General features: G+C 32.8%; 3 protein-coding genes across 9 annotated transcripts; 1 reads left to right on the plus strand and 2 right to left on the minus strand.

The window, feature by feature from the left end:
* Positions 1–397: 397 nt before the first annotated feature.
* Positions 398–4,012, minus strand: LOC125185119 (PHD finger-containing protein 1-like). 7 transcript variants are annotated; one of them, XM_048081608.2, is made up of 8 exons: positions 3,859–4,012; positions 3,341–3,443; positions 2,690–2,775; positions 2,497–2,538; positions 1,401–2,354; positions 1,101–1,319; positions 882–1,006; positions 398–730 (listed from the first exon to the last, which is right to left on the minus strand). In XM_048081608.2, the coding sequence occupies exons 2-8, from the start codon at positions 3,362–3,364 to the stop codon at positions 543–545; spliced, it is 1,638 nt and encodes a 545-aa protein (XP_047937565.1). In that variant the 5' UTR covers positions 3,365–3,443; positions 3,859–4,012; the 3' UTR covers positions 398–542. The 7 variants fall into 7 exon arrangements, with proteins under 7 accessions (XP_047937565.1, XP_047937564.1, XP_047937561.1 ...); XM_048081607.2 differs by having other exon boundaries at positions 3,854–4,012; XM_048081604.2 differs by having other exon boundaries at positions 3,341–4,003.
* A 4,305-nt stretch (positions 4,013–8,317) lies between these two features.
* LOC125217652 (WAT1-related protein At1g43650-like) lies at positions 8,318–11,726 on the plus strand. Its single transcript, XM_048119174.2, has 7 exons — positions 8,318–8,648; positions 8,730–8,792; positions 8,911–9,027; positions 9,168–9,411; positions 9,848–10,006; positions 10,487–10,638; positions 11,521–11,726. Exons 1-7 carry the CDS (start codon positions 8,446–8,448, stop codon positions 11,630–11,632), a joined length of 1,050 nt encoding a protein of 349 aa, XP_047975131.1. The 5' UTR covers positions 8,318–8,445; the 3' UTR covers positions 11,633–11,726.
* Positions 11,727–17,936: 6,210 nt separating this feature from the next.
* LOC125222868 (trihelix transcription factor DF1-like) lies at positions 17,937–20,381 on the minus strand. Its single transcript, XM_048125713.2, has 2 exons — positions 20,001–20,381; positions 17,937–19,716 (listed from the first exon to the last, which is right to left on the minus strand). The coding sequence occupies exons 1-2, from the start codon at positions 20,252–20,254 to the stop codon at positions 18,285–18,287; spliced, it is 1,686 nt and encodes a 561-aa protein (XP_047981670.1). The 5' UTR covers positions 20,255–20,381; the 3' UTR covers positions 17,937–18,284.
* Positions 20,382–22,049: the final 1,668 nt, after the last annotated feature.

The following is a 22,049-nucleotide window of genomic DNA, read 5'->3' on the forward strand; positions in this document are numbered from 1 at the left end:
ATTTGCATGGAAACAGAAATGTGAATAATTTGATGATGAATTTGGCTTCTTCTTTTACTACTAGTAATTTCGACGTTATTAATTATTTCTATGATATCTAATTATTAGTCAATGATAAATATGTTAGGCCTCATGTATTATAAAAATTAAGTCCAATGAGTTTTAGTCTTTTAGTCAATTGTTTTTTATTATTAACATGTCACAATTGATGATATGGCAAATGCTTGAAATCTAGTAGCATATTATATTTTGTCTACATTATGATAAAGTAATTATTAAAGATTGTGGTAGCCGTAATTTAATTTTAAAATCTTCACTTATTTGATTATGTAATTTTTATTTTAATTATTGATAATAATGAAGTAATTAATTGCATACGAAAATAGAAATCGTATAAAAGTTGTTATTACGGATTTATCACAACCATATATTTTACACATTTCTTTAAGAACCAAAATCTATTTCACTTAGAAATTCATATAGATTTTACACATTTCTTCAAGAAACAGATTATATTCACCTAGAACTTTATATAGTTGAATTCAAAATTTGCTACTGCAGTTGCTTAATGGAGTAATGGGGCTCTCCCCTCCAAAATTTGCTGCAACAACCCCATTTTCGTCCACGCGATCTCTATGCATCACCGGGCTGTAACTAGACGGACAGCGTGATGCCTCCCGAGCTTGCTTTTCCCTAAAGACCCCCCACATATAATATTTGCCCTGAAATCCTGCACACACAAAATAACAACCATGTCAAAGAGAACATTTTTTTTCCTTGCAGTATTGTTTAGTGTGTTAAGTGGATACAGAATAAAGTAGAGAGATTAATATTTCTATTTGTAAAAAAGTGTAACTGGGACGGAGGGAGTATTTACTTACTCCAGTGTGATAATGGCAGTTTCGTCGAAGGAAACACCAAAAGCTCAGCATTCTTAACAATGGCTTTCAGAGCAAGATCCTCTTCCACCATTTCATCAACAAGGTTATCATAAAATCGCTCGCTTCTATACCGAATAAACAGTGTAATTCAGTTAATGTAATTGTAACGTGAAGGAAGTGCAGCAACATGTTTAATAGCAACGAAGAATGATGTCAAACCTTTCTGATGGAAAGAAATAGAGTGCGATGTTTCCAGCACTCGATTCTGAGCTCTCGAAACGTTGTGGCCAGACATGAGATCTTGGCAGCATTTCTAGGTGGAGCAGTGGTATAAACTGGCGTGCCTCGTTGTATACTTTCTGGCATGCCGATAAAGACATGTGAGCCATGATATCCTCTAGTATTTCGTGTTGGTTGTTGGAAATACTGAAACTTCCCCTGCGATTAAGAAGTTAATTCTAATAAATGCAAAAAATAACATCGATGTAACAACTTTACCATGTTTATTATTTTCCTCACCTCCAAATTGGTTCCATGACTGGTTCGGCTCGGATTTGGCAATCATCCGGTGGTAAGATTGTTGAATCCTTTGGAAACCCATCACAAGTTGGATTGATGCTCCTCTCAGCAGTCATGCAAGCAGACGGAGTTCCTGAGTCGAACCCTTTGTGTTTCTTGACACGTTGAGCAAACAGAGGTTTACGCTTGTGGCCATTGAGATTAGCTGCAGAAGGCGTGTCAGGTTTCATCTTCTTTGAACTTCCCAAAGAACCACTGTCTGACGAGAAACGAGACAACGCAGGATTAGTCTTGACATCTGACCCACGATGCAGGCCGTAATATCTCTTCAAAGAGGCTGTAATGCCCTTCATATCTTCCGATAATGTAGATTCACTAGCCAATTTAGCACGCTCATTGAAGCCAACATTAGTGCATTCGTTATGAGGCCTATCCGAGGTGTTACTACAAAGTGTATCCCAGCCTTTTCTCAGGTCGGACACTGGACTCGCACTTCTCTTTTCCACGGAACAATCTTTCCGAGATGTATCATCAGCCGATAATGTACTCAAAACCAGATTATCCTCGATATTTTCCTCCTTGTGCGAATGGGAAGAGCTCTGCTCATGTCTTTTGCTTTCATCTGCTGAAAGAACGATAGCCTCGTCTATCATTCTCAAGCCCGCAACGTGACAGTCACTGTCAGTTGCAGACAGTTCAACCAAGTCCATCTTTGCACACAGATCACTAGATTGAGACACAGGCTCTTCTTTCGTGAGCACCACTATACATTTTTCCTTTGTTCCTGTTCCAGAGTCGCGTTGAATATGCTTTGAAGTTGAGCAGTTTCTTGTTTTGTTACGAGTGTCGTAAATTTTTAGGTGAGGCCGTTGGTTTTTCACCTCAGCTTCACAATCATCACACAACCATCGAACAAATTCATTGAGTGACTTGGGTACTACGTTAAGGCAATAGCTGGAAAATAAGAAAGTTACAAGTTTGAATAAAGCAATAAATAAATCATAAATTCTCCTCTGAAGAAGCTGCTCCTCCGAAAAGGGCCACAGGCCACAGTAAAACGATGCATTGAACGTAGGTACATAAACATATATCTAACCTAAAAAGAAACAGAAAGCTGTAACATGTCACGTTCAGCTGCCTGCAGCACAAAGATGTATAATAATCATAGATGATGAATGCAACCTAAGCTCTTATTTCTGCATTTTTCATTTTTCTTTGGTTCATGGAGAAGTTGAAAGTTTCAATGAGGAAATAGTTTAAGAAAGGAAAAACTTCATTATGCAACTTACCGATGCACAGCATATTTGACGCATTTGACACAGTACACAAATGAATTACGGAATCCTACGTCACCACACTGCAAACATACTATCTCCTGCACGAGGAATTTATGCACAAGTCCATTATAACAAAAGCTGGTTCCATTTATACAGTTAAGTTTTTCTTCGACATCCTAAATTGCAGTTAAAAATTGGAAGACTAAGCTGGCAGATAATTCTAGAAATCAAAATCAGTCAATTGATATTTTCTATGTAAAAATAAACAAGCAGACTAAAATATATGAAAACCACGAAAAAGTTCCCTTTTCCTCTGTTAGTATGGTATCCTGTCTAGTGATTTTCATTCGACCTATCATCTTTCGAGTCTAGACTTTCACTGCAGCATCAATGCTTCATCTGCTAATCGTCTTTAAAAAGTTCCAAAGTACTTTTTTTAACTCGATTTCCATTGAAATCGCAGCTAGACTTCAGTTAAACAACGAACGTGGAATTCAAGCTTACAACGAAAATAATGCAAACAAAAAATCAAGTCACAACAATTGAACAAAGTAATGAACATAAACTAACTTAGCTTTCCAAGTAAGATTGCATCGACATTCGACAACCAGCTATATATACATAACAAAAACACGACAATGTAGACGATCAGCACATCCATACCGGAGTAGAAGGCCGTAGAGTCATGTTTCCACACGAAGGGTATCGAGGATGATCTACATCAACTACTTCCACATCCTCACAATGCCAAGCTATTTCTTTCAATCTGAAGAAAGGGTAAAACAAAATTGAAAGCTTAATCATCTCAACCAATTGATAATCACAGTAGCTACATTATCATCCAGCAAAATCCAAGCAAACCCCTCCCTATTTGTAAACTAAAATCGAAATTCTCCACAGCATAAATTAATTTTCCCCAAAACAAATCCGATAACTTGTTTAATTCAATAAAAAAACACACATTCACAATCCACAGAATCCCTAAAAATGTGAAGGGCGACAGAAAAAGGCAAGAAATTGACATGCAGCTGGAAATGTCATCAAACTCAAAAGGGGGAAACCGAAAAACATGAACGAAATCACTAATTGTGACTGCAGCTTTGAATTGAACTAGAAAATTGAATAGTGACTCGCTATTGCAAAAAAACAGCGAGAATTGTGTGAAAAGAGACGAACAATACGGAAATTCAAGCTTCGTCGCGTCATCAATGGATTAGAAATTTGGACGGAGCCAATTTAATCCAGAAAATCTGCGCGCGATTTCAATTTTTTCATTCAGTTTGATGAAATATTTTTCACATCCACCTTTAACAGAGTATATTTTGGAATTAAAAATGTCTAAATAATTATAGATTAATCTGGAAAAGTGAAAACTCTAGAAGAAGGAAATACAAAAAACCTCATACTAATATTTTTTTAAATATTACTCCTTTAGTATAAGACACAAAATTTAATAGTAATGCGCAATTGATAAAATAAAAGAGAATTAAAAATAAAAAAGTAAGTAAAATATTGCAAATAGAAGATGAGTCTCGTCTTATTAGTGAAAGAAAAGTTTCAAAAATTAGAAAGTCCATAGTCCCGTGAGATACGGAATAAAAATGAAAGAATGTGTACTCATCCTCTGGGACAGAGGAAATAATAATTTATCTATCTTGATGAGTACACGTTAAATTTATAATTATAATTATTAAATATACTTATTCCATTCCAATTAAGTTGAGTCAAAACTTTTGAGCACGTAGATTAAGAAATCTATAGGTCGCCACAGGCAGCGCCGCGGCCAGGGACCCTGTGCCGTGTCCTCGCCGAGCACCTGGCGCGCCAACGTCCTCCACTACCCACTGCCGCCGCCCTCGTCCTCCCCTATAGTGAGCCGCGGCAGCCGACTATCGTGGACACTCTTAGAGAATGAGGAGGTACGCTTTGAGTGCTTTTTTTTTGTTTGGCTTTTGTTTTGTTGTTGGGGCTTTGTTGAGTAGTTGTCTATTGTTGTTAGAGTGTCCACTATAGTTGGCCGGGCCAAGCCACAAAACGTGGCCAAGCAATAAAATCGTGGTCGGGCCACCAACGCCCATGTTTTACACTATAGTGGACATGCCCAAGCCACCAAATAATTTATTTTTTTCATTTTGTGTATATTTTAATTAAAAATGGGTATATTTATAGAATTTGTGTAGGAATGAGTTAAAAATGTGTATACTTATAGAATAACAAAAAAAAATCAAAAAATAGGGAGAGCCGCGGCCCGTGGCCGCTGCAATAGGAGAGCCACGGCTCCCGCCCAAGAGCCGCGGCCGGGCCACGATCGTGGCGCTCCCGTGTCCACCCCCTACCCGCCACGGCTGCCCATGAATGCCACTATAGGGAGCTGCGGCTCGCGGCTCTGGCGTGGCCTGGCCGCGGCTCCCCTATAGTGGATGCTCTTATGGTTCTTGTGTGGCCTTTTTTTAGTGTTCGCCCCTCTGTTGTCTTTGTTTCAGTGCTTGGGTTGATGTTGTATGATCATTTTGCTTCTTTTTCATCTGCTTTATCTTTGTTTTTGTTTTTATGTTTTTTTGTTCCCAGGAGTTTGAAAATTTTTATCAAAATAAATTCATTTCCATAAGTATATTAGTATTTAGAAACTATATCTTACTATGATTTAGACATCACTCAAAATGATTTCTTAAAGTATAAACTTTAAGCACTAACAAATGGGAAGCATTAATTATATCTCCACTAACTCGAGCAGTTGATCAAATAGTTTATATCACTTGCATTTTTGCATAATTGACTTGAAAGATTAGAAAGCACCGACCACAACAAATTAATATTGTTAATAGAGCTTAAATATGCAATTAGAATCAACTGATCAATGTAATATACCTAACAATACAATTATAATTATAATATACTCCATGAGACATACACCTAAATTAAACATTATTTAGTGGGATAACTAAATAATCCCACTTTCCATGACCAAAATTTGCTAGTAATGATGTAATTATATCATCCTTTCACATATTTGGTATCATATTTGACTTGGGAGTGCAAATATTGCACAAAGGATTAAATTTCACTAAACTCCATAGCCATCATCATGCCACCTAGTCTTTAGTCCAGTCATATTCATTCACCTAAGTTTGAGGAATAGAATGAGCTTCCACCAATAACAAAAATTATTAAATATTCCATACATATATTGTTGTTTGTCCAAGATAATTTTCTGGCTTCACCCATGGTATCACTAAAAGAATATTATGGGCTTTCACCAATAATCTACTTAATTACTTTATACTACTAAAGTTCCCTTATCAAATTCTTCGAAAAAATTTTATACATATCTTTGTAATTGTTAGTAATAAACTCAAACTTATATATTGTACAAACTCAAAACTCCTCAATAAAGCTTCAACACAATTTCAATATAATATCAACATAGTGTAAAATTTCAAGATTTTTGTATCAACACAACATCAATCATTGACTACCGTTGAAATTTTGTTGACATTTTCTTATTGATGTTTTTTTGTGATCTGTTGATATTTTTCAATGGTCTAAATCATAGTTTTGAGTTTCTACATTATTTAGAATTTTCATTTAATCACATCTCTTTTATAATTTCAAGATATATAATAATTTGTGGCTCCACCCTTATCGTAAACAAAGGAATATCCTGAGCTCCCACCAAAAATGCTTGATCAATTATTTGAATATTTATGATTAATATCATGAATTCTCTAACATAAACATAGCGCAAATGCAGTGCATAAACCTGCACGTTCTTAATAGCACTTTTAAATTAATTAATCATTAATACAACGAACATAACAAATCTAGATTTTAATTACTAACAAATAGTACTCCATAAACTATTTTAGACAGTTATTACGAAAAACTAGATTCATAGTGGAAAGGAAAAGTTGGTTTTGACTTTTGAGTTTGCAGAGTTTTAATTAATTTAAAATTGAATTCAAGCTTCTATAACTCTTGACCAATTTGGAAAATTTAAAATTTAATTCTACTTGAGACAATTAAAAAAAAATATGAAGACACTGCTCAAGACGAGAGAACGTCGGAAAATTTAAGGCTCAAATATTTAACGTTGAAGTCTATAAAATCAAAGTCTATTATTTAGGAAGATCCTTTTGCAAAGTGTAAATCTATTCATCAATAGAAATCATATAATATATGATGCGTTTTCCCATCATGTATCTGATTGTATCCATTCAAATAAAAACATAAACTGTAGTAAGTGACGAATAATATGACCAAAATTTATTTGGCATTTTATTAATGGAAAAAATATTAACCCACTCGATATCATAATAATTGAAAATGTTTGGCATTTTTATTATTTGAAAATATAGGAGTATCAAATATTTTAAATTTGACGACGCAAGGCGATTGTTGTTCTAGAAAAAATAGTGTAATTTTGAAATATAAATATCTGTTTGTTTAGCCAAAAATCAAATTGGTAATTGAATATATAGTGCTTCACTAAACACTTTTTCTAGTTGTATTGCTAACTTTATTGATAGTGTTTTTAGATTTTTAAAGAGAGACATGATTGGACAGCAGTTCATATTTATAATCTTATATTCCCTTCTTTTCATTTTAATTATCTCATTCCATTTTTATAATTAGATGGGTCATCCTTTTAACATTACATATGTTGTGAAACACCGCTTAAAATTTAATTATCATCCTATAAAATGTGTATTTAAAATGTATAAAAAAGTATAGTACTAGTATTTTTCTAGGGTAAATAATTTTAACAAATGTATTTTTTCTAATATAACTCACATGCTCTTGAAGTGACTTGAATTACACAATGGAGAACAAACATCTTGGTGCCTTAAATCCTTTGTTTCAATATTAATTTAATGATATTCATTATAAAAACATATACTCCATACTATAATTACTACTCCTGATAAATCTTAGTACTTCCTCTATTCCATTAAGATCATCTACTTTCATTTTTGTTTTGTCCAAATCAAATTGACTCATTTGTAAAAAATCGAAAATACTTGTATTTCTACTTTATTCATCCTTTCTTTATTTTCTTAACTTAATACACAAAATAAAATTGCATAAAATCTCATGCCGCTCAAAAAAATGGTCATCTTCCTTGAGATTAAGGGAGTAATATTTACTATTGACATTTAAGATATAATTACATTCATTAGAATACTATAAATCAAAACAAATAATTATAAATTTGATGAACTGGATTTGAAAAAAATAAAAGTGGAAAACGAAGTGGTACACATTGAATTGCAAAAGATGGGAATCTATCATCGGACCCCCACTCTAGTGATATATTGGTACCTACATATTTGCTATATTTGTACTTATATTACTATTTCCATTTAAATTAAAAATGCAAGGAAAAATATCAACAAATTAAAATTTTAAGAGGCCAAGAACAAAACGGAATTAAGTAAAAAAAAACTACCAGAAAAATGAAACCAATTTTAAAAATAACTTGTATTCATTGTATACATTGCACGAGCCATTAACTATCTCATTGTGTCATTTTTAGATATCCACTATAATATTAACATGTCATATCTGACTCATATTTCATCATAAAACTAATATACCAAGGAACCACATTTCACTTATTTTTCTTCCCCGATATTTTTTCAGATTTCTTGAAATTTGTGACGATGGCTGAATGTTTGAATCTATATATAGTACTATGAAGAGTTTGTCATTTCATACATCCACATGATCTAAACTCACTAGTTCTTTTCTTTTCACATATATAGAGAGAGATGGCAAAATCATTTGATATAGTGAAAATGTTAGGAGAAAAAAAGCCATATTTGGCCATGATATTAGTGCAATTAGCATATGCAGGAATGGCTCTCTTTTCTAAAACAGCAATGGCTAAAGGAATGAATCCATTCGTCTTTGTGGCATATCGTCAAGCATTTGCTACTCTTGCTTTGCTCCCTTTTGCACTAATTCTTGAGAGGTTCATTCTCTTTTTATTCTTCCTTTAATCATTTTATAATGTTCTTGATTTAATCTTTTTTTTTTTGCTATTTTTTCTTAGGAAAAGTGGTGATCAATTGTCATACAGCCTACTATGGAAGATATTTTTAGTTTCTTTATTTGGGTAAGTTTGGATGATAGTTCGCGTTTTCGTTGTGTTCTTGGTTGTTACGTTGCTTTTGATATTTACGTGTTTTGCCACTGAGGCCATAGCCATTTGACATGATTTGACCGTTTTGTAGGATTACTTTGAGCTTGAACCTCTACGTATACGCGATAAACTACGTTTCCGCAACGTTCGGTTCGGCTAGCAACAACAGTGTTCCCGTATTCACCTTTGTTGTCGCAGTTGGTCTCAGGTACCTCAATCAAATAGTACTCCATTATTATGTGTCGGACCGTTTAACAGGTCAAGATTGTCAAACTTTATATATATAGTCATGCTGATCCGGGTCTCGAGACTGTCAGACACATGACTCTCCCGTGTGTTATTGATCAGGATTGAGAAGTTTTCAATCAGGGAATGGTCAGGGATTTTGAAGATTGTGGGGACTGTGGTGAGTTTTTCAGGGGCAATGGTGTTTGCCTTTGTGAAAGGGCCTCAATTTAGTATTGTGAATTTGTCTGAAGAGAAAGCTATGAGCAATCATGGAAACTATATTAGCAGCAAAGAGAAATGGATACAAGGTTGTCTACTTATGCTCTTGTCCAATGTTATTTGGGCTTCATGGCTTGTCATGCAGGTAATGTTTATTTATACAAATAAATTAAAAATTGATATTTTATAGTAAATATATACTTTCTCCTTTGCTAATACATGCATGTCTTATTTAGCTGTCCCATTTCAATTTTATTATATAGGGTAAATTGCTCAAAAAAACTATAAAGATTGTTTAGATTTTGGTCCATTTTGTAAACTAGTTAGAAAAATCATGAAGTTTGGATTTTTTTTTTCAACCAAATAATATCTTTTCATTTATGAGTAGACAACATTGTTTGATTCATCGATAATTAAAAAAAAATCCAAATTTCATTATTTAGTATTATACTTTTATTAATAAGATAACAATGATTACAAATACATATCAAACTATCGCATTGTACTCTAATAAAATTATAGTACTAGTTTTCCATCATTAATTATTATGTAATGAAACACATTATATTGATATTTGGTAGGCCCCTCTAGTGAAGATGTATCCAGCAAAGTTCCGATTAACAATGCTACAATGCTTATTTAGCTGCATACAATCAACAGTTTGGGGCATGGCTCTGCAAAGAGACATTTCTTCGTGGAAATTGACGTGGGATTTCAATCTTTTATCTGTCATATACTGTGTACGTCTTCACAATCTCTTCGTCAATACGTGTCTCATTTTTCCATTTCTGGCACTCCATTAAATTACCTAATTACACTACTCGATTTGTCTTAAGTTAATTGATTAGTATTCACTTTCAAAATATCCCTGACTAAACAAACCATTTTTTTTTTCTAAAAAAAATCAACCATTTTAATTGTTCTTACGTTATTATTTCTTCAACCATTTCTAGAAAAAATCAACCATTTTAAAATAGATAGTGTTCTCTGTTTACTTAACTTACTGAACACAACTTTCTGAAATTTCGTGTATGGAAGAAATGTCTCAATTAACTTGGGACTGGAAGAGTAATATATATAAAAGTAGAACGAATATTTCCTCTGTGCCAAAAAGTAATGCGTCTATTGACGGACGGAGGGAGTAATGTTTGAATTTGACATGGTATTGAGAAATACATAATTCTTTTAGATTTTATTTTAAAATGTATTGTAATGTACAGGGTGTAGTAGTAACTGGATTAAGTTACTGGCTGTTTCTTTGGGCTGTGGAGAGCAAAGGTCCTCTTTTTACTGCTGCATTCACTCCTTTGCAACTTATTTTTACCGCCATCTTCTCTGCTTTTTTATGGAATGAGATGCTCCATCTCGGAAGGTCAGTAATTATATTGTTTCGTATTTCAATTTCGTGATTTAGGAAAATATCAAACGTCTGTTGCAGTCAACAATCCGAACAATTTCAGAAGCGTGAATAACAATGTACATATTCACTTAGTAAAAATTGTCAATTTAACGTGTACCATTTAGGTAATTATCATTTAATCGTGCTACCACTATAAAACTAAGTTGTATGATAAAAAAGGCCAGTCTTGTCAACAACTTTGTGTGGAATAAAAGAAGTGGTAAAGAAACCGTAGTTAAAAGTGAAAAGAAAGTGGTTTACATTATATATAGTGTTATCTTGTTGTACATTATTTTAGCATAAAGACAAAATGTCAAAACTTGTGATAAATAATTGTGTTATGAAGCACTATAGTGACTTTTTGCACGATTTGAAATTCCAATTAATTTTGGGAGAAAATTTTAAACTCAAGTAACACACAAAACAACGTTATTTACATCTATTAAATACGACATCGTTTCTTATATTAATCGGATTTGTCTACCTACGTGATATTATGTGCCTTGTTGAATCCAATTTAGAAGAAAATCCAACTAGTGGAAAATTGGTTACAAATTTTAAAGATGTTGACGACCAAATTTTAATTTTATGGAAAATATCAAATTTCCGAGATGATACTCATTTTCAGATAATTTCGTTATTGCTTGGATCAAATTCATAATTCGTCTGATCTATAGCTGATTTTAACATGTCAAACAACCTGATACACAATTTATCCAAAATTAAAAAGATGTTTTCGATATCATGTGAACCACATGATACCCGACCATGTCATGTCCTTTTATATGTAGTATATTGTGATTATGTGCCGTGTCGAAAATTGTTCGTTTCTAACGAAAGGGCTCTTTTGTGCAGTATATGCGGCAGCATGTTGCTTATAGTGGGTTTGTACTGTGTGCTGTGGGGTAAGAAAAAACAAGTAAAAAGTGAAGATGATAAGGCTACAATGAATGAGACTAATGTGTAGTTTTGAGTTATGGATGAATGATACTACTAAGTCTATTGATTTTGGTGATGTATGTCTTTTTTATCTATATAAATATAAATATGGCTATCAGTAACCCTTGATTTTTGAATACTATGATATTATCAGGTCAGGTATATATTGATGGCATGGGTTAATGCATCAAATTTCAAACCTAGAATGATAATGCATCAAATTCTAGATTTTCCATGAAACAAATTGCCTCAAATAATTAGAAGGTGATTTGGTATATAAAAAATGATGTGATAATCAAAATGAATCCTCATAAAAAAAACAACCGTTATTTAATTGAAAAAAATCATTTATTCATTTATGTGCACTAACTTAGTATACAAGTTATAAATTGTAAAGAGGTAACAAAGCCTTTCAAGTTTCAATCAAAGTGGAAATTCAAAATTATTTGAAATCCAAGCCCACTAGCCCAATCAATATTCAATTGGGCCTACAATATATACAACTAATAGGCTTCAATTTAACAAGTTATTTTCTAAAAGGTTTTAAGTCAAGCTCAACTTTATAGTTATCTTTGCATAAAATGTTATTGAAAAATATATTACTAATACTCCATATGAGAAGCATTATTACAAATATTTTTGTATATTTAAAATAGTACAATCCCCTAAAATGTCACGTTTCACGAAATCGATGATCCAACGCACGTGCACGTTGTTCTGCCTGGCCGTGTAGTGTTTAGACGTTGAGCACGATGTTGCCGATGCACTTAAGGTGAGTTTGTTGGAGGTATATATGGTGTGAATAGATAATTAAATACTTCCAATATGGATGTATACAGTTAGCACTCCACTTTTCATATGAAAATGTCAGATAATAAAGAAGAAGCAAAAAAGAGGAAAGGCAGATGAATTTAGTTATATTTGCAGCCAATTTTAATACCATCACTATTTCGGACCCCATCAATACACAATCATCATAATTCATGAAAATGACGCAATTTCAACATATTTATTTATTTTGGATGAAACTAGAATTATTTTTAACAGGTGTCCATGAAAACTTCTCCATAGCTTCAGTTATATTTTTGGATAGCTAGATTGCAGGAAAAATCATAAAATTTAATCAATTTTTGATCAATTTTCGGTATATTTAGCTAGACTACAAAGGTCAAAGAGAAATAAAAAATTGTGGATAGTTTATATCTATACATGCAATTACCTTTTTCTAATAAAAACTAGGTGGAGCTTATATTTTTCTAACTTATTCAATCTGTTTAATCTGTTTTTCGTTTGATTTCCTAAAACTCATACCATTATAATCAAATAGGACTATCATTGCGTGATGGGGAGAGTACTAATTTGAAACTTGTCAAGTACTACATGAGAGATTTTTGTTTTGTTTTGAGGGAAGTACAAAAGTAATATTTCAAAAACCATTACACAATCTTTGGTATATATAAAACTAGTTGAATGTGATAGTAACTTGACATGCACAATTACTATAAAATAGTAAGTACCATTTTGGAAAATACTTCATTTCAAGAATATTTAATCTCAACTTCTCCAACACCTCTTGACCACCCAATATTGTGGGCCCAAAGATAAATGGGAGGACATCATCAAACAATAAGCATGGGAAAGCACGATGAGGCATTCATAAGGTCAAATAATTGATATTATACTATCTTTGTTATGCATATCATAATTGAGATATATAATAAAACTATTTTATCCTAGACATATGTATATATCTATACCCGTCATGTTAAATGATCTTAATTAATTTATCATAAAAAATTAAAATACTAAAACATTGCGTTTGTATTGCATTCACACTGAAATTAAATATATTTGTAAAAGATACATAAATACAAATTTTAATGTTGCACTAATACAGCAAAGAGATGTAACTATCAACTAATTAAAGAAATATGTGATTGAATGGTTAAAATTTTAAAACGTTTATATATATATATATATATATATATATATATATATATATATATATATATATATATATGTCCTTACATTGTACTATGACTTCTCATTTGACACCCCCTGAGATCGGTTATACTGCAAACCACTCTTAATACGAGAACAAGAGAACATTACTTTTAACGTATGAAATAATCATATACGTAATAAAAATTAAATATATACAAAAATACATTTTACATCTCCTCTAAGATTTGAACTCATGTTTGCATTAATCTAATAAGAGAAATGCATCTATTTTAGATATTTTTCTAATTGATTTAAAAATATAATTCCCATAATTATAAAAATTGATTTTAATTTGAACATCTATACATGTACTCCTATATTCTTTGTTCCTTAGAGAAATTAGTTCATGAGTGGTAGGGTCATATATAGATTGTGACAACACATTGCTAGTTGATAGTAGTATTTGCAAAGTTACGTCGATTGAAGAAATTATCCACTTCAATTGGCTTTTCTTTTGAAGAAAAGCAAACACGAAATAAAAAATCCAATTATAATTATTTATAATTAACATATAAATAAAAAATAGAATAAATATTTGTACGTACACAAGATCAACATTCAACAATACCGCGTTAAAAATATAAGTGAAGTATTAATTTGTACGTCACTATAAATCGAATTAATTGTTTCAAAATATACGAATTTTGGCTCATTTTACTTGTATTTCTCATATAAAATTATAAATTTTATACCTATCCCATAATACACAAATTAATATTTTCAAAACTTTATTTAAACCACAATCTTTATCTATGGAATATTGCTATATATTGAAACAAAAATGTTTTGGAGACATAATGTCTAAGACATAATGAGGTTAAAGTAGTAATTGTATATTATATTATTATTTGTATTTAAAATGATGTTATGTTTATATACTTTATTACCCCTACATTAAATTGTTCATTAGTATACTTAATTAATGACATTGCTCTAATTATGCGTATTCAATTATTTTGTTAGCATACTACCTTTATATTTATGATTGACAATATTTTTTTAATCTCATCTTTCTCTTTCATTTATTTAAAGACACATATTTAAAGTTTTAAAATAGTGTAATTCCATCTATATATTTAGTGTTCATTTATCAATCTAATAAAGTAAGATATATTTATCAGCAAATAATTTATAATGGATTTCTTATCAAATTAGTTTTTATAATTTTAATTTAAATAAATTACTAAGTCTACATAATTAATATTTGTTCTTTCCAAAATTTAATCTCTATATATCCTTAATTTCTGAAACGTTACAATTGAACCTCGATAAAAAATAAAATCATATGTTCTTAACTCGTCAAATTTCTTTTATAAAATAGTACTATTAGACTTCTTGGCTCCACTCCACTCAACGGAATTGTTAACGGATGACCAATTGTGATTCGATATGAAATGTACATGACCAAAAAATTCAAAAGATAAAGTTTAAAACCAAAATAATAAAATGGGCATATGTTCAAGACCAATTTTGGTCTTTACTCTATATAATATTACTAAACTTAATTAGTAATATTACTAATTTAAGTTTAGTAATATTATTATCACCATAATATTCAATTTCAAAGTCATACATAATATAAAATTAAAATAGTTACTTATTTTATAGCACAATTAAAAAAACAAGTCATATTATGTAAAACTAACAATATTATAATCACAAAATAAACAATAAAATACGGAGTTATCTTATATAAAAATTAAAATACAAACTAACTAATGGTATATACAAAGTATAAAAAATAGAAAGAAAATCAAACTTGTACAAAGCACATTACGAATATAATTAAGATATAAAAATAATATAGTAATAAAATATACTAGCTTCCGAATACTACTACTTAAAAAAATATAAAAATCTGCCTAATATTTGTAAAAATAAAGTCTAATCTAATGCATTAACGAAAACAATATTACAATTTAGCTAAAATCAATACAGATATATATCTAATTTGATTTGGCATGTATAATCCAATTAGGGTATATTAGTCCATATTTGAATTAATCTTATGTCAAAGAGACATAAAGGTATTATGTCATGGAGACATTATGTCTCTAAATCACTACTCTATCTGCCCTAATTTACCTGCCCAAATCCCTATACTTCAAACCCCACACGTCTTATCCGGTTTGAGTATATTCACTATCTATCATTATAGACTATATAGTGAATAATTAATTTTCTATTTTATGTAACTAAATAATCCTTTCATTTTCATCGTTATAACTGTTAATTATTTCAACTCACACGTAACCATTTTTGAATAAGGGACAAGTGTTTCAAATTTTATGCATTGTACATTATCTCCAATTAAATTCTAATCCAAATGACAAAATAATTTTGATTTGATCAGATTAACTAGTTTTAATTAGAGAAAAATAAATTCTTTTAAATTTAAATAGAGTGGATTCATCACACATAATAGTTTTTGCCGACTTCAAAAAACTAGTCAAACTCTTTTATTAGTATTTTTTTCTTTTAAGGGTTTTAATCCAACAGAAACATTGTTATTTGTTCATATAAGAGATTTTCATTGCATTTATTATTTATCGTTGTTTGTAAAATTCTGTTTTCTCACCAATATAGTTGTCTAGCTATAGTATTGTAAAGAATCTGAAATGGGTCCAGGTCAATAAATAGGAAAAAATTAAAGAAAAGGAAAGAAAATTATACACGTATATATCTTCGATTAATTACGCCTTATATATAGACCAAGATTTTTTGGCTTTTTTCCAAAATGTAGAATATCTTATGCAATTATAGGGAGAAGTATATTTATCGAGACAGCTCGCATAAAAAAATTCATGTTTTTATGTAACATGTAACACATGATTTATATTTTGTACAAAATCATATTTTTCTAATACTATAGCGTTGAAATATGTGATAACTTAATGAAACCTGATTAGCATTTCTTAATAAAAAAAATAATGCTATTATTAGATAAAATTTTCAATATTAAAAAAGTTAAACTCAATTTGGATATCATGAATCATGCATGATTAGTGTTTGTAAAGTTCAACAAAAACAAAGAAACTAAAATTGAAGGAAAAGGATAAAATCAAACTTAAACAAAATAAATTTTACTAATTTACATTAAATATAGGTTCAAAAATGTTCTTACATTCTCATTTTTTTTAACTTTGTTCTAGTATAAACCCTTATAATACACATACATATACTAGTAATATTTATATGTATATATAGATATAAATAGGATGTGGTTCCTAGTAAAAAAGGTGAGCTCAGACACCTCACATGCCAAATGTTTTATTCTGTTATGTACTGTGTATTTTATATATTTATTGTGTTCACTTACATTAGAAGCAATAATTTCACAACTGTAAATTGCTCCCAACTTATCTCATTAATTATCTGTATTATTGCACCTTAATTACTGCTATATCCCAAGTTGCTGACAACAGGTGCATTCATTTATAAATATGTCTAGTACATATCATCAAAGGTTTAATATCATGTGCACGATCATTTTTATTTTGTATAGGATATACTTTAGCACATAAAATATACATCCCTCTCATTGTATCTCATTTTTCAATATTTGTGACTGTTTACTAGATTAAATAATTTTATTATAATGTAATTTAAGAATTAATTATCTGTAAATTATATATGCATGATTGTTGTAATCATAAAATTATTGTCTTGAATGATACTTATATAATTTGGACAAATTTATACTCCATATACCAATAAAAACTATACAAATGTAATTTCCTACTTTTGTTGTTCATATCATTTCACATATATACTTTGGTGTGTATGAAGTCACATTTCAGCAAAATAATAGTAGTAATAGTTACAAGAAACTGAGTTCATTTGAGTACAATACACAACACCCATGAATTCCTTAGTTTCTTATTCGATTTTTTTCTTAAATAGAAATTTGAAGATAATATACTAAGAATTAATCCAATTGCTTGATTATTTTGTTCCCACAACAATAGTATGAGTAGCGAAATAATGATTAGTTTTTATTTGTATATAAATTTGAATAAATATATGTAATACCTTCAAAAATAATTACTATAATATAAATGAAATACATTTATTTTTCCTAAAGCTCAACACATGGCAGGACCAATCTGAATATGATCATTCACATATAAAATAATATTAAATTTGTTATCACTTTATCCAAATTAATTCTCCTACATACCCCGTAATAAATGTTAGCATAAATAAATAGACACAATTTACGTAATAAACTTGATTTGTTACAAGTTGCTTAGAATTAGGGTTTATGTCTTGTCAAGTCAATTTTTCTGTTATCCCCACAAGTTTAACATGATCAAGCAAAAAAGATATTTCCAATCCGAAAACAAAAATTATATCTAACAAACATTATCAAAATCAATAATCTTTGACATTTACACTCCATTAACAAAAAATAAAACAAAAAAAGGTAAAGTAATACAAATTTTAAATACTGTCCCCCTCTTATTTCCTCAATTTATTATTTTTTCAAAATAATAAATAAATTGTAAATGAAAACATCTAAAAACAAAATTAAATTATATAACCTTCCGGCGGCGGCGCCTCCGCCGGCGCCGCCCTCCATGTGAATTCAGAGGTTTTCACTGCAAATTCAAAACGGTATTCTGACAGCTTTGCAGCTTTTGCCCCCACCATTTTTTCTATCTCTCTCTCTCATTTTACTCCGGCGGCTGCTTGTTAGCCACCATTTTGTAGTCACCTCCTCCTTCGTCTTCATCGCTGTCTTCGTCGTTGTCATCGTCGTTATTCTCGCTCTCGTGGTCCGGCAAGGGCAATGCGGGGTTCTGCTGCTCAGGCAGCGGCCACTGCTGCTCGGGCCGGGCCATGATCGGCTCTGCGTTGATGGAAACGGCGGTGTCGGTTTTCGCCCGCTCTTTGTATATGGCGTCGAGCTGGTGGAAATACGGGCACGTTTTCGAGTCGTCCGGCCGCTTCTTGCTGCTCTCCTTCACCTTCTTGAAGTATTTGTTTATGTTTTCCCATTTCTCTTTGCATCTCTTCGAGCTCCGATTGTAGCCCATTTTCCCCATCGCGCTCGATATCTCCTCCCACAACGGGCCCTTCGGCCCGTTCTCTTGATACTTCGTGTCGAGGCCCGTCCGCAAGTTGATCAGCGCTTGCACCTCGGCCTTCGGCCACCGCGACGAGCTCGCCAAATTCGAACCGTCCCCGCCTCCCCCGTTGTCCGCTCTTGGCGCGTCTGGCGCTTTTGTCAGACGCGCTGGTTCCGGTACTGGTACAAGTACTGGTTCTGGTACTTGTACCTGTACTGGAACCGCAGCAGTCTGCTGCTGCGGCGGCAGTGGAGGCTGTGGTTGTGGCTGCATTGCAGCAGTTGTGGAAACTACATTAGCAGTAGTAGTTGGGATTGGGGATGGGATTGGGGTTGGGGTTGGGATTGGGATTGGGATGTTGTTTTGGTCGGTGAGTTTCTGCAAAAATGCGATCACCGCGGCGTCTTTCGCCGCGGCGATCGACCTTTCCTGGGCCAGGAAATCGTGCTCGCGGTTCATCCTGGCCATTTCCTGCATCCGCCACGCCTCCTCCCGCTCCACGCGTTCGCGCTCGCGGCGCTCCAGCGTGTCGAGGAACTTCCGCTGCAAATCCTCCTGCTTGTGGACCACATCCGTCATCAGCCTCTGGAAGAAATCCTTCCATTTCCGCTTCTTCCCCCTCCGCCGCTGTATGTCCTCGTCCGACGACGTGGAGCTCGTCGACGCGGAATCCGAGCGCGGCTGCGGCGGCGGATGGAAAAGAGCGGAATTCATGATGAGGTGGTCGGAGGTGTGGATCGGAGGCGGCAGCACGGTCAAAGGCGTCGGGCTGCAAGTGGATGGAACAGTAGCAGCGATCTGCGATATCGGCGGCATTGGTAAAGAGCTCACCGCCATTGGCCGCGGCGGAGGCGGAGGTGTGAAAGGCGGCGGAGGAGCGTTCTCCAACGCCTCCAACTGATCGAAGAATCGATACGTTTTGCCGTCGGATTTCGAGGCGCGGCCGTCTTTTGTCCTCTTGTGGTACTTGTACACGTTCTCGAATTTCTCTTTGCATTTCTTCGCGCTTCGTTGAAATCCAAGCTCCGCCATTTTCCTGATAACAACAACTCGCCCAAATTCATCAATCAAATTCAAATCCAATTCACTTCTCCAATTCCTTTTCCTTTTTCACATCGATTAATCACACAAACTCATCAATAAAGCCTGATTTAGATGACACGATCCAGATTAGCTAGCTGAGGAAGACGACGATCAGATTGATTACTCTTTTAAACTTCAATTTTAGCTAAAATTAACAACAAATCGACTGAATTCCGATCTAGAACCGCCATTTCCACATAAAATCGAAGCTCAAAACAAATCAGAAAATCAAATTACCTCGAAATCTCTTCCCATAACGGACCTTTCAGGCTTGAATCTCGAAAAGCAGCATCCATATCCGAGCGAATCCGCAGCAAAGCCAGAGTCTCCTGCCGCGGCCAGCGATTTCCGCCGCCGCCAATATCCTCGGCGGGGATTGAGCTTGATGCGCCGACCTCGCTGCTTCCGCCGCTCGCTCCGCCGCTCTCCGCAGCAACCGCAGCTGCGCCGTCGCCGGAGCTCCCCATGAGGCCTGAGACGCCGAGCATCATGCAGCAACAACAACACCACACAAGTCTCTTTCTTCCAAACGCGAATTACTGGAAAAAAATATAAAAATTTATATGGGTGAAATTTTTGTGAGGGGTTTTATGAGGAGATTTTAAAGGTGGGGTGAAATATATTTAATTTATTTCCGGTGGGATCTTCCTGTCAATTTCATACTTTTATATGTATACAAATAAATAAATGGCTTTTTAAAATAAGAAAAGGTGAATTATTTTTTATGAGGAATCTTATATTTTTCTGGTCCGCTCTGTAACTGTGTGGTAAAGAGCAAAACCATTATTTTTCCAAAAGCGTCACTAATTCTACATCAAACTCAGCAATGATATAAAAATATCTCTACATGCAGCCATCTATATATAGGTAACTTATCTCTAAATTCTCAATTCTTGATTTTGTATAATAGCTTTAAATTTATCGGTAATTATCAATTTATTACTATGATTTTAAAATTAATCAAGATTCTGACAATGCACAATCGAACGTGAACTAAAACGATATCGTATTTTATTAAATTAAATAATCACATTTATTGAATTATGATTTATATTACAAAAATGAGATGGAATGAAAAAATCGAAAAGCGAAATGGAATGGAATAAAAAAAATGATAGTATAATATAATAAAACAACGTTTAGTTGGCTACAATAAATCTAGATTATTGAACAATTGATGTATTATGATATTATACCCAAATTAAGATGCGACACTAACATGTCTCGATGACCAAAACGAGTCACATTTTAGGCATAAAAAACTACATCATATCATACTGATTTAAATAATTTCATCTGTTAAATTACAATTTATGTTATAAAAAAGAATCAGATGGAAATGAGAAAACGAGAAACACAAATGGAAATAAACAAAGTTATTCAATTTACTTCGTTTAGTTGCCTAATGTTACTCCAACGTCACTCATATCGACATCTGATAGTGCTACGTAAATAACTCATCAAGCTTAAGGTGATATTATTTTGCTTGAAGAGTTTAATAGATTATATCTAAGTAAGTAAACAAAATACCAAAAAAATTATCGGGTAACTTGCGTATAAATATTGCTTTAATTTATACATGATAAATGAATGTATATTAATTTGTATGTATAGGTGGGAGGGGGGTGTTTTGAAGAAGCAAAGGCTCCAGATAGCGACGGTGGTGATAATAAGTTGGTTTTTGTCTGTCCAGCTAAATATAGTTAAAAGCCGGCCCATGTAGGTCATCTTTGCTTTTTGGGCGTTTTGGATTTCAGTGGCTGTTTTTGCCCTTTTCCCTCTTCAAATTACGTTACTGCCCCTCGCATGTTTACCCCTTTGACCTTTTTTAATCATGGACCAAACGTATTTTTTCTCTCTTTTTATTGTTGTGAGGATAAAGGTGATTGTCTCTCCCCTTATCATTGGTAAGCCTTCTTTGGTTTGACTAAAATACCCTTATGTGAAGAGATAGACTACTTAACTAGGAAGGAGTATATGTAGTGTTAATGTGATTTGTGGTGCTATTGTTTACTTCCTCCGTCTAATACTCTCATTTCTAGATGACGCAGGTTTTAAGAAATATTAAAAAAAATGAGTGGAAGAAAGTTAGTGGAATAGAGGATTCACTTGTATATATTAGTTTTAAATGATATGTGAGTGGAATGGGTTAGTGGAATATAAGGTCTTTTTACCATTTATGGTAATAATGAACCGGGACTTTTATTCGTGGACGGACAAAATAGAAAAACGAGACTCTTATTTGTGGACGGAGGGAGTATATATTTTTATTTCATGTGATCTGTG

Source organism: Salvia hispanica, chromosome 1 (genome assembly GCF_029641045.1).
Source record: "Salvia hispanica isolate PSC_SH4W2 chromosome 1, Shi_PSC_v1, whole genome shotgun sequence".
In the NCBI taxonomy this organism is placed as follows: domain Eukaryota; kingdom Viridiplantae; phylum Streptophyta; class Magnoliopsida; order Lamiales; family Lamiaceae; genus Salvia; species Salvia hispanica.

What these genes read in the sequence shown, in the direction of transcription:
- LOC125185119 (XM_048081604.2), bottom strand. Translation starts at nt 3,481, where the DNA reads ATGATTAAGCTTTCAATTTTGTTTTACCCTTTCTTCAGATTGAAAGAA. An exon ending in CTCTACGGCCTTCTACTCCG is followed by an intron (nt 2,776 to 3,340) that starts GTATGGATGTGC and finishes TTCCTCGTGCAG; the next exon opens with GAGATAGTATGTTTGCAGTG. An exon ending in AGCTTTCTGTTTCTTTTTAG is followed by an intron (nt 2,355 to 2,496) that starts GTTAGATATATG and finishes CTTATTTTCCAG; the next exon opens with CTATTGCCTTAACGTAGTAC.
- LOC125222868 (XM_048125713.2), bottom strand. Translation starts at nt 20,254, where the DNA reads ATGATGCTCGGCGTCTCAGGCCTCATGGGGAGCTCCGGCGACGGCGCA. An exon ending in TTATGGGAAGAGATTTCGAG is followed by an intron (nt 19,717 to 20,000) that starts GTAATTTGATTT and finishes TGTTGTTATCAG; the next exon opens with GAAAATGGCGGAGCTTGGAT.
- LOC125217652 (XM_048119174.2), top strand. Translation starts at nt 8,446, where the DNA reads ATGGCAAAATCATTTGATATAGTGAAAATGTTAGGAGAAAAAAAGCCA. An exon ending in GTTGTCGCAGTTGGTCTCAG is followed by an intron (nt 9,028 to 9,167) that starts GTACCTCAATCA and finishes GTTATTGATCAG; the next exon opens with GATTGAGAAGTTTTCAATCA. An exon ending in CTTCATGGCTTGTCATGCAG is followed by an intron (nt 9,412 to 9,847) that starts GTAATGTTTATT and finishes GATATTTGGTAG; the next exon opens with GCCCCTCTAGTGAAGATGTA.